We start from the raw sequence: 12478 nt of genomic DNA, 5'->3' as shown, positions 1-12478 counted from the left end.
TGCACAAAAAGATATATAACACAATAAAGGAAAGGGGAAAAGCCAAAAAGCATAATATGATCACTTTAAAATAAATTACTTATAATCTATTGATCTAAAGGTGCAGTAATTTTTCCACATATATTTCCACTTACCAACCAGTTAAATTCATGACAGAATAATAATGATGAACATGCTAAAGGTTTGTCTCATCAAAACTTTGAAAACTAATACTGTACGGCCAATCAAAGCTCTCTCAGTCCATGCTTGACAAGTTGAGTTTGAGATGCCCTTTCTTTCTTTAAAAAAATTAATTAAAAATTAAAAGCAACAAAGGTCCCTTGTGACTCATGGTTGTCACCTTAAACCGCTCAGCTGCCTGGGCACTCCGAGATAAAATAGACATGGTACAGGGGATAAACTCTTAATTTAGGTAACAAAATGGTACCATTTTCAGGCCAGAATTAAAATGTTTTGCCCCACTAGTTGTAGGTTCTGTAAGGCCCTCTACTCATGATCAGAGGTATGAACTGTGCTCACAGCCTGGTGAGACACATAGTGCGTTGTGTGGAGGCAAGGTGTAACGTAGTGTTTTGTCACCAACATGTGCCAGGTAGCAAAAAAGTGCCATTGTTTATTATCCATAAATTTGGTTGGCCCATTTGAGGATTTTAAGGTGGTGTTGTGTTATGTTTTGCCATTGCTTTCAGGTTACAGGCTTCGTAATTTTGTGGGATGCACATAGAAAGGTCAAAGTTGAACCTGACTGAACTTTTAAGTCCAGAGGCCAGGTGTTAAAACTTTAATGGCACACACCGCCAAAAATAGTGCTGCCGGGACTCGAGGTTCAGTGTCTTTGACAACAATGCCTAGAGGGTCAAAAATAGATAGAATGCCTTGACACAACTCAAACATGCATACACAAGCATATTCCACCCATATGTCAAACAAAGGCATTAGTCATGTACTACCAGTATGTAATAGGCAATGCAGAGTTGAGACACAGTCAAAAGTTCCGGAATTACTTAAATAAGGTATATTGTGTTCGAGAATCCTGTGCTGATTTTGTAACATTGGTGGTTTCTCATATGATGTAATAGACACAGAAAAAACTACTAGTGGTTATTGGCTAATTCAACATTATGAATGCAACAGTGGATTATATATTACAAAATAGACTTTATTCCATACATGACATAAACACATAATGTAATCTTGTACATACATAATATACTGAAAAGGCAAACTGCAAATGCAGTCTGAAATGTTAATGAAACACAAATGTAACAGAAAAGCAACTTAAAAGTTAAAAGTGGCTGAATGTAGATGCCTATGTCTGTGTATTTCACAATAATAATATTATTATAGTGGGTTTACATCAGGATGAACATCAGGCAAGTTTAAGCTTTAGGATGAAGAGTTTAGGATCTCAGTGATGACCACCAGGTCCAGAGGCAGGTGAATGGTGCAGCAGCCCTGGTGAGCAGCACATGGTAGGCCTGTCGAAACTGTCTGTTCATGACAGCATAGAGCATGGGGTTGATACAGCTGTTGAGCCACGTGAGATTTGCAGAGAACATGTGCAGTACCTGTGGGGCACGGTTTTGTTTGTCTGCTATGTTGAGCAACATGAAGGGGACAAAGCAGAACACGAAACAGAGAAAAACTGTGAAACACATGCGTGTCACACGCTTAAATTCGTCATCATCTCCTGAAGTTGCTGATTGGGAAGAGGGTGCTGCAGTGGTCGGAGCAGGTGTGGTTGAAGGTAATGTTTCAGGGGGAGAATTGGTTGCTGATGAATTTAGGGCCTTGGCAGAGGTCTGGGCAGATTTGGAGGATTTTTCACAGGTGATCTCATCCATACTTTGGGTTAAATCCATCTGGCTGCTCACCTCACAGCTGCATGTCTTTGCCGTGCCACTCTCTACACCACTGTCATCAGTCCCTTGTGCTGAAGATGCTGGTTTCTTCCTGGAGGACCGGCGGCTGAACCTGTAGCGGAGCAGAGCTTGAGCTGCAATCCTGACACGTCTGTAAATGAGGAAGTAGAATACACCAACACAGCCCAGACCCACAAAAAAGTAGAAAAAGAGCAAGATGGTGCTGTAAGGACGACCCCTGGTACGATGGAAGCTGCATGTGCACACCTGTGGCACAAACACGTAAACAGGCCAGAGAGGGCCAAAGCTGGCAAAGCCCAGTGCCCACGCTGAGATCAGGAGTAGGATAAGACCACGGTCAGAGAAGACACGGTCAAACACAGCCCTCTTTGTGACCAGTAGATATCGGCTCACCGCTACCAGGCAGAGGGTGATAATGGAGACAGAGTTGGAGAGGAAGAGGAGCAGGCCAAAGATGCTGCACCAGAGCTGACCACTGCGCCACCTGAGGTGTAGATAGGAGTCAATTGATATGGGCTGCAGTACGGTGCAGTACAGGAGATCAGCTACAGCCAGGTTGATGATGAGCACATTGAAGCGAGTCCTCAGACGTGGGTCTAAGGCGAAGGCCAGAATGGTCATCAGGTTCCCCACCGTACCAGTGATGGTCACAGCACATCCCCACAGCACAGCAAAGTACCGGTAGCCTACGACTGAAGGACTGTAGCAGGAGAAGAGGTCATCCTCTGTTTGGTTGGTGTAGTTCATCAGCATTCTGTCAACTAACCAGGATCATAATATAGGTTAGCTTCTTTGTACTGCTCATGGAAAGTAAAAACTCAAACGGAAACCCAGTCCTTACAGTGGTTCACCACTTCCTTTTGAACAAAGACCTTTCTATGACAGAAGCCTTTGTTTTCAAGTTTTCTTCTTCTTCATTTTTAATCAAATGTAATATAATTTACAACTGCTGTGGCTCTAGTAACCTAAAATACAGTCTGGCAAGCACAAATAATTTTGTAACATTGGCCAATGAAATTAAGTATGAATAAGAGAGGAACAAAATAGTAACAAGTCCTGTGTATGACCTCAAAAGAGTTGCCCTTTTTTACAGTTACTCAAAAATTCTGAAATTATTTGATATTCATTTAAACTCTTTTCATCCACTTTATACATTCACATCACTAAAGTGGATTATGCACATAGATTATGACTCAAGTAATGAAACATTGCATACAATAAAGCTATAACATTATATATAACAAAGATATATAACATTGATAAAACATAGAATAAAAAACCCTTTCAAGGGATTTAAGGGATCTTTTTGATAAAAAAATAATAAAAAAAAGGCAAGTAAAAGCCCCTATTTTAAAACAAAACACAGGACGTTCTCACCTTAAAGCTGAAGATTTCTGCCAGTCTTACTAATTGCTGATGTGTATCTATGTCATTCTCTTCAGTGATCAGGTGCGCTGAATGTCTGGCTTCCTGCTGGTGTTACATTTTATGTGCATCCTCTGTATTGCTTAAATACCCCTCTACATAATGAAACGGTAAGAAGTAGGGGTTTTCCAGTTCATGTCTAAATTAGGGAAGCGAGATCTTGCGTATTTCCTAAAGAACACTTTCTTTCAAATAGTATAACAAAATGTGGAAAGAAGGGGAAAATATTAGCAAAATATGTTTTATTCTATTATGTCTGCATACTGCACGTGCGTCACTTATCACAAGGTACTGTATAAACAAAACAGGACTTCACCTCAGTAGATGAACTATTTTGATCATTACTTTGTTTAACGTGTTGTGTACCCACATTATCATAATATTGGAGTATTTGTACAACTAAAATAAGTTGTAATAGGCTATACGATTTACGTTAGGAAAAGAAATATACATAAAAAGTCAAATGAAAACTACTTATAAATGCTTGTCATATATTTATGAAAGTTTGTTTGTATAGGCCAATATCACACAGACCTTTAGTCTTTAGTCGTACTTCTGTAACATAACTCAGATTCTTTTAGTCCTATTGTTTCCACAGTCTTTGTATGGGACTGCGAGCATGTAGCTTGTATAGCAAAAATGTGCAGGTAATGCAAATACCTGCTGCTATGGTCTTACAGTTTATCATATAATCTGTGCTTTTGAAACTGTTCCATTACAGTAAGACACCAAAACCTTTCTATTCAGTTGTGCATAGTGGTACAGTTGGGAAAACATGGCTGGCAGTCTTTAATATTTAAACAATTTCCCTATTGAAAAATCACGTGCTTGGCACATGGTTGGTTTGTTAGTGGTCATTTGGGAAATAATCTAGGGAGTCACCAGGGAAACCATTTGAGTGGGGGAACCATTAACTGAAGTTACACTGAACAAACTAGTTTCTTTTGCTCATAATTTCTCTTAAATTATATTTCCCACAGTTACTGTATTTTCCTTAGACAGTGAGGGCAAACTTTGAGCATAGTGCTCTAGTGTATGAATTTCTTCATCATTTTTTCACTGCAACTGTGCTGATTTAGTGATACTCACATGTGATTAAATGCTTTAACACACAATTTGACCCTTTTTCTGCTGCACATAGACTTCCTGTTCCTGTAAAACGGGTAACTATAGACCATTCTGTACCTAGAAGCTAACCTACATTATGATTCCAGTTAGTTGACAGAATGCTGATGAACTACACCAACCAAACAGAGGATGACCTCTTCTCCTGTTACAGTCCTTCAGTCGTAGGCTACAAATGTAGACTAAGTACTGAAAATGTCAGTGACTAGTTCCCTTTAGGTCACAAGAACAGAGCTAAAGTGTTGCTAAAATGCAGCTACTATGTGTAACCAAGTAGGAATTTGTTGTTGACATTGATGCTTTGCATATGTAATGAACAATGTCAGAAATTAACATGTAAAAACATGAAAACAGAGACTTTGTTTTTTAAGTCAGATAGTAAAATAGTAAAATTTGTAAGCAAGGGAAAAGACAAAGGTGGATATTGAGATTGCTAGGAAATGAATCCACTATGAGTCTTAGTGAGTTGACTCCTTTAGTTAAGATCTCACAATGGAAGGTGCTTCAATATAATATTTTTCCAGTAGCGCGGCAGTTCAAAAAGTGACTGCTGGTATGCCACTAGTGGTAGAGCGCTTAGCTGATCCCCTGGCGGGTATGTCGCTCGTACAGCGGTATACGTGCCGTTCATTGTAGTGGTACTCCGCTTGTGTTCCACGAGCACATACTGAGCGATTCCTAACGGCAGGTGGAAGTGGTAGGCAACTGTCATTAATGTCAGTAATTTCATATTTCCGTGCCGATGTAACCAAAGCTAATATTAGAGCTACCCTTAGCTGACATGGCTATTGTTAGCCTAGCCACCGTAGCGGCTTATGCCCACAGACTGTGCTTATGCCACAAACCATTTACTCTTCAAAGCAACGTAGCATATTTATGGTGAATCATAAATAATGTTATGCCATACGTATTCCTGGTTAATGTTCCGCGACATGGAGTTTTTTATGATGTAATGTGTGATCACGTTCTACTATTAAACATGCCAAAAATAAAACTTTTTTTATAGTGTAAAGTTTTAGTTTGTTTTGGCCACTGTAGTGAGCGACATGAGCCGCCATGGGATCTATTAATGCCGCAGTACCACTAGTGGCATAACATCAGCCACTTTTTGATCTCTGTGTCACTCTATTTTTCTGTCCCATTCTCCTCAGAGTCTCCAGATGTGTTACAGTATGTTTAAGTAACTTAAAAAAATAAACAACTGAAAGTTGATAGTGACTGAATGCAAGTCACAGTAAATTTTTTTCATTATAAAACATAAAAGAATATATGAAAAGAAACATCACTTTAAGTTCCAGGAGTTTAGGATCTCAGTGATGACCACCAGGTCCAGAGGCAGGTGAATGGTGCAGCAGTCTGTTCATGACAGCATAGAGCATGGGGTTGATACAACTGTTGAGCCACGTGAGATTTGCACAGAACATGTGCAGTACCTGTTCGGGCACGGTTATGTTTGTCTGCTACATTGGGCAACATGAGCAAGACAACGCAGAACACAAAGCACAGAAAACAGTGAAGCACATGCGTGTCACCAGTTTTATTTCCTTATCTCCTGAGGCTGTAGAGTGAACCAAGGATGTTGCAGGTGTGGTTGACGGCGATGTTGGGACGATCTCAGGGGGAAAATTGGTTGCTGATGAATTTAGGGCCTTGGCAGAGGTCTGGGCAGATTTGGAGGATTTTTCACAGGTGATCTCATCCATACTTTGGGTTAAATCCATCTGGCTGCTCACCTCACAGCTGCATGTCTTTGCCGTGCCACTCTCTACACCACTGTCATCAGTCCCTTGTGCTGAAGATGCTGGTTTCTTCCTGGAGGACCGGCGGCTGAACCTGTAGCGGAGCAGAGCTTGTGCTGCAATCCTGACACGTCTGTAAATGAGGAAGTAGAATACACCAACACAGCCCAGACCCACAAAAAAGTAATGACAAACCCTGGTACGATGGAAGCTGCATGTGCACACCAGAAGTATTATTTCATACATACATAAGTATTGTTTCCAGTTATTTGACTGGTATATAAGTTTGCATAATTATACACTTCTTCATCAGTAAACAAACATCTATGAGGAGAAACGGGCTTGGAGCAACATCAGCTTCGTCTTTATCAACTTAAATAACTAAAGTGAAAGCCTGCAGTTTTATCATGGCTTCTCTCTCTAAACTAAATAAACTGTAGATGCTGCCATGAGCACATACTTATTATATATAATATATACATATATATATGTATTACATCTGAATCTGTTTAATTTAGGAGCAAATACCATAAAACTATATAAATATGGGCTGCAACAAATTATTGCTTTCATAATAATTTTTTTTTATTTTTATAAATTGAGTAATCATTTAGTAAGAGGCCAGGGTGACGTCTTTAGATTTCTTGTTTTGGCTGGCTAACAGTTGGCTGACCCCCAAAATGGGAAGCCTTCATTCAGCTCTTCTGTCCTTTTTAATGTAAACGTGTAGGCAAACACAGGTGTTTGTTTCTCACCTTAAAGTTGATGACTTCCACTTCCACCAGTCTTTTTATAAATGTGTAGCATATGTCATTCTTTGCACTGATCTCTTCCTCTCATTCAGGCTTTCTGTTAGCACTGTACTGTGCTGTACATTATCCCTTACTTATTATCTTAATAAGTAATAAGTAAGTAAGTTTGTTTGCACACTGCACTAACCTGTAAAAAACGCAATCAACTTCTGATCACGAATAGTTTAAAAAGCCAAAACGTGGATGTATTTTAGTGTACTGTATCTGTTATGTTTGGTTGTCCCTTATTGTAGTACTGTACTGTATGTCAAAAAAGAAAGTGACTTGAATTATCACATTACTAAACTAACCAAATGCATTTGTAATTTATTGTTATTGTCATATCTGATTACATTAAAAAAACACAGATCAACATTGCTTACAACCATAAACTCAGTTTAATGATTTCATATATAATTTTGTTTTAACTGAACAATTAGGAAGCCCCAACATGTATCTTTTCTAATTTTTAAATAATCTACATTTACAGTAATGTTTCAATACACTTCTCCTAAATAACAATTCATACATTTGTAGACATTTTCTTTTTATTGCAGTTAACAAGAAAAGTTAGCAGGAGTGCTTAAAATATTGCTACAGTTTCCATTTCCTAACGCTTTCCTTTAATGTTGTTTCACAAGCCATCATGACACAGGGATAGTTCGGGGTCATGAAGGGTCGGAGCACACGAGGCAGATCAGACAAACTAAACATTTTTTATCCCACTGCAAGCCTATAATACTACCAAAAATGCTTTTTGTTTTGCATACAACTTCTCATCTGTGTACGTGGTCCTTTTCCTTCTGTAACATATTGCTGGTGTCTTTCAACCCACTGTGTTCGGCACTCCTTGCATGGGATTGTGTGAAAATGTTGTCTGTATAATCAAATGTGCATGTAATGCAAAGACCTCCTACTAAAGCCATGAATCAACCATTGTCCTGCTGTGCTCACAGTGTTGAAACTATTTCATTAAGACACTGAAACCTTTCTGTGACGTGCAGATGAAAAAAATTATAGATCATTATTTTAAATAAGCCATTTACATGGGGACGTTTCACCATGGACTTTTACTTATGTGCTTTGTGAGATTTTATGCACAGGTTTATCAGTGGCCATTCAGGGAGAATCTAGGGAATCATCAGGGGAACTATTTAACTGGAGGAGGTTACATCTTGACCTTCACTAAAGAAACAGCATGGGTTTTCCCTTCCGTTCAATTCTTATTTTTTCCAACCTTACTGCATTTTACACAGACAGAATAAACACTGATAGCTGAAGAGTGCACCATTTGCAATTACTTCTTCACAAGTCTTTTCCAAACTGTAAATGGGGTTGACATACACATCAGTGCAGTTTTAAGACATAATAATTAAGTCATTTCTACCCTTTGCTGTTCCTCTTTGACTTTCTGTTTCATTTTGTCCCACAAAATTTACCCAGAGGTAAATATAGACCATTACGCCCAGCTGTGCAATTTGAAGACATACAGTACAGAGAAATGTTTACCAGTAACTGCACAAACGGTATGGCAATTGCTGTTACCGTTTCCTCTTTATAGGCCACAAAAAACAGAACGTTACAGTGGTATAATCCACTATACTGTGACAGCTACATTGTGATACCAGCTAACATTTGAGGCAACTACTATATCTAAACCAGCAGGCTTGTTTTTGATAACATTGATGCTTTGGATATGTAACGAATTCTTGCAGAGATGAACATTAAAAACACAAGAGAGGTAGGGTTTTGAGCCAGATACAGTGGATCATATGTTAGATGGATAATTAGTCAGTTGCAGATTGGAAGATGCTCAAAGAAGTCCATGCTTGATAGAAACTTGTTTCTAAGTTCCTGTTCAAACTATCTGCAGTCTACTTGATGATTGGCAGATAGTTTAGTGATGAAGGGAAATTGGGGTGGATGGAAACGGAGTCTTTTTTAAATGAATGAGATTTGTCAGTCATCTCTAGTTCTCCCTGTTAATGTAACAGCAGTGGTCTGCAACCACAGTATGCACCATGAAGAGTCATATTTATGTTCACTGTTTTTATTATAATGAAACAGCAGCTGGAGCCACACCAGCTGATTTGGCTCTTGATGGCACATGGTTGCAGGCCTCCACTTCACAGTGTGCTTCATCCTGAATCATCCTCCTTCTGTCACCGTCAGTAGGGACTGAAGAGGATTGGCCCATGCGTGGTGCGGATGGGACCCGGGGCGGGTCTCAGCAGGCTGAGGTGTGTTCCCTGTAGGAGGTGGTGATGGGGATGATGGTGGGAGGTCGGGCAAGGAGGACGCAGTGCCAGCTGATTGGAGGAAGCCACGGCTGCCATCGCTGCGGCAACAGCTAGAGGATTTGGTAAAAGTCCAGCCCCCAGAGTTTTTGGAAGTTCCTTTAAAAAAAAAATAAAAGTATTGATGCAAGAGTTTTCTTAAAACCTAAATGATCATGTGTTTATGAAAGGAGAATTGAGAAATATGGAATATGTAGACTGTGAGAAAGTTTTTACCATAAAGTCTGTGCGCTTCTTGTGCCGACTGAGCAGAGGATTGGGTTTCCCTGCAACTCCATCCCGATGCCTCCGGCTAGATATATGCTAAAACATAAAATGCGGAAGAACAGATATTGGATATTGAGATTGCTTGAAAACAAGGGTCACTCAGGGTCTTTGGATCTGTGTGTGGGCTTTCTCACCTGTTTAAGCTGCAGCTCTGAGTTGACTCTGACGTTGCAGATCTCACAGTGGAAGGTGCGTTCCTGAGTGTTGGGGTCAGAAGACAGCTCCCCTCCCTGCTCTGGGCTGGGTTTAGGACCCAGACGTGGGTACGCTTTAATGGGTCCCAGTCCACTCCGAGCCTCCAGAATGGTTTTATGTTTGGTACCTTGAAACAAAAAAAATATCCAATGGTGATTGAGTCCATGTTACAGTGTAATGCATATACTAAACACTAAATTGACACCATTGTTTGGTTAGATTAGGTTTTTAAATGCTGTTTTCAAGATCAAGAATGAACTTTGAACCTCAGCTTTTAAGCAAAAGTGGACAAGGATTTCTTAAAGTGCTTAAAAATGGAAATCTCAACATCTGCAATTCCATGACAGCTAGGAGAACTCAAAGGATCATGTGGTATGACAGAAATCTCCAGAACAGCTACTTAATGGACCTTGTGGAGAGATTATTTGTTCAACTGGTGCATAGTTGTTTAAAAGTGCAGACAACAAATTCTAAAGCTGTCAATGTTATAAAATATATCCACTTGAGATAGGAGGGTATTCCTGTAATTGCATTTACTGCGTGCAACAATATTTAGGAGGTGAGGTTTTTTATCACCACCCATCTACACCCAGTCAAACCATGCAGTATTTAAACCTGCTATTCGTACCACTAAGTGGCACTAATGCACCAGCTTTATTTTCAAACCTAAAATGCAGAACACCTGCAGAATTGCTTTTAAAGAGCAAAGCTTCAGGGTTTCGGAAGTTGCTTCTAAGTGCATAATACATAATGCTGTTGTTTGTAGAGGTTTATTTCTCTCAAGATTCTGCAAGCTCTGTGGCATGATGTGCCACTGAATATGGTATGTGCACTCTGACAAAACCGTATTGAAGTTACCTTTGTTATGTGCCTCCAGTTGTGAGAGAGAATTAACAGCAACTTTGCACAGGGAACAGTAGAGAAGCTTCTTGGCTTTCTCTTCCTCTGACTCTCCTGAAGGAGGGCTGGGTGCTGGGGACGGGGTGTTAGGAGGACCAGCTGCTGCTGGATCTGCATGGAGAGTGCTCAGGGCGGCAGACGGGGAGGGGGAGGATGGCAAAGGTGTGCTGACAGAAGGCAGGAGGGGACACGCTGCATCTGCAGAGCTCAGTGTGGGTGTTGGAAGGTGGGTAGGGGTCAAAGGTAACTTGGTGGAGATGGGACAGGACTGGGTGTCATCTGTAAACGGTACAAAGGTTTAGGGTTAGAGAATAATTTGTGGAAAGTCAACCACATCATTAACTTTTCAACCATGAGGACAGTTATATAAAAGTGTAAAAAATAATGTCTGTGCTTAAAACTCTGCCTCTCTGCGGTCGAATGCACACCTGTGTAATTCTTACATCTCTACTTTGTTTTTTTTCTATTGTCATACTGTACGTCAACTCAATATTGAATTGTGTCATGAAATCTTAAATCTTTGTATCTGAGAAATGTACACAGGTTGTTAAAAAAATGTTTTATTTTGTTTTGTTGATCAGATTTGCAGGTTGAACTGCAAGTTCTGATTAATTATATTAACAATACACTTCTTATTAGAAGGACATCAACACTCCTCTCTGGTTAGTTTCTATCCCATCACTTCACACAACAGCTGTGTTGTGCATATGTCCCATTTTGTGTGTGTGTGTGTGTGTGTGTGTGTGTGTGTGTGTGTGTGTGTGTGTGTGTGTGTGTGTGTGTGTGTGTGTGTGTGTGTGTGTGTGTGTGCGTGTGTGTGAGAGACATCTGTCACAAGTGATGATCACCCTGCTTATTAGGATCAGACTCAGGGCTGGATGGCGAGGGGCCTGGTGGGGAGGGCGAAACAGTAGGGGGAGGGTGCTGCTTGTCGCCATCTTGGAGACGAGCTGTCTTGGATGTCTCGATCCCCTTCACCCTCCGAGCATGGCGGTTCCCCTTGTAGTGGGCTTCTGCCTGGCTCTGGCAGAGGAACAACACATATCAGAGGTTTACATTAAATGAAATAGATTTGTGTTTAGTGCAGTGAACACACACTGCCACGTAGATGCTTTATATTAGCATTTTTGTCTTTACTTGTGTTTACTTGTTTGTGGTTACTTGTGCATAATCATTTATATTCAGTAGCTAAAGATGGCTTGTCAGATGTTGATTACCAAGCAAATGCAAAAAACACTTGCACTGAACACATTCAGATGTATCACCATTTAAACCTTTGATATGTATGTTCAATACATGTCAACAACAAGAAGTGAACAAAACACCTGCAGTAATTCCCAAAATCTCTCTCCAGTTGAGCTATCAAGTTTAGGGCTGTCCCAAACGATACATTTTTTGATTAATCTAACGATTAATTTTTCAATTAATCTAACGATTAATTTTTCAATTAGCGATTATTTTCCCATTGCTCAATTATTAACAATTTACACAAAACAAATTTCAATAAGGTAAGTCTCTAGTTATTAAAATTGTTTAACACTGCACTGTTCAAGTAAAATGAATTTGTAGTGCAACCTGAAGCAAGATGTAGGCTATCAATCCAACAACAAAATAAAGTCACTTTCAGGAGGAATACAAAAATAAAAACTTAAAGTAAACAGAGCAAGTGTAAAAAGAGTAGCCTGTATTTGCTTTTTTCTAACAGTAGGTAAAATAATGAATACGCTCTTGTTTAACATCCAAGCTCTTCTCCCTTTAATCTTACAGTAAAACAGTGCAATTTTAGCAACATATGAAATCAGATGCATCAAATAAATGGGAACATATTCCATGTCACTATGTTGATAATCACACAC

At 39.7% G+C, this 12478-nt stretch overlaps 3 protein-coding genes across 4 annotated transcripts in view; all 3 read right to left on the bottom strand.

Annotated features, from left to right (window-relative positions):
- Nucleotides 1–1138: 1138 nt before the first annotated feature.
- Nucleotides 1139–3385, bottom strand: LOC120556777 (G-protein coupled receptor 84-like). The gene is made up of 2 exons (XM_039796501.1): nt 3261–3385; nt 1139–2644 (listed from the first exon to the last, which is right to left on the bottom strand). Exon 2 carries the CDS (start codon nt 2634–2636, stop codon nt 1401–1403), a length of 1236 nt encoding a protein of 411 aa, XP_039652435.1. The 5' UTR covers nt 2637–2644; nt 3261–3385; the 3' UTR covers nt 1139–1400.
- Nucleotides 3386–5743: 2358 nt separating this feature from the next.
- Nucleotides 5744–6418, bottom strand: LOC120556700 (G-protein coupled receptor 84-like). The gene is made up of 2 exons (XM_039796376.1): nt 6005–6418; nt 5744–5893 (listed from the first exon to the last, which is right to left on the bottom strand). The coding sequence occupies exons 1-2, from the start codon at nt 6416–6418 to the stop codon at nt 5744–5746; spliced, it is 564 nt and encodes a 187-aa protein (XP_039652310.1).
- Nucleotides 6419–7493: 1075 nt separating this feature from the next.
- The window catches only part of LOC120557865 (zinc finger protein 385A-like), a 32274-nt gene continuing 27289 nt past the window's right edge, over nt 7494–12478 (bottom strand). For both annotated transcript variants that reach the window (XM_039798516.1, XM_039798517.1), the window contains exons 4-8: nt 11471–11645; nt 10581–10901; nt 9662–9849; nt 9477–9563; nt 7494–9359 (exon numbers count right to left, since the gene is read on the bottom strand). In XM_039798516.1, the coding sequence (XP_039654450.1) occupies nt 9132–9359; nt 9477–9563; nt 9662–9849; nt 10581–10901; nt 11471–11645 (999 nt within the window). In that variant the 3' untranslated portion in view covers nt 7494–9131. The remainder of the gene's footprint in view (nt 9360–9476; nt 9564–9661; nt 9850–10580; nt 10902–11470; nt 11646–12478) is intronic.

This window comes from Perca fluviatilis, chromosome 4 (assembly GCF_010015445.1).
Source record: "Perca fluviatilis chromosome 4, GENO_Pfluv_1.0, whole genome shotgun sequence".
NCBI classification, from domain to species: Eukaryota; Metazoa; Chordata; class Actinopteri; order Perciformes; family Percidae; genus Perca; species Perca fluviatilis.
Note: the sequence above shows the minus strand (reverse complement) of the source record. Positions and strands in the feature narration are given on the sequence as shown.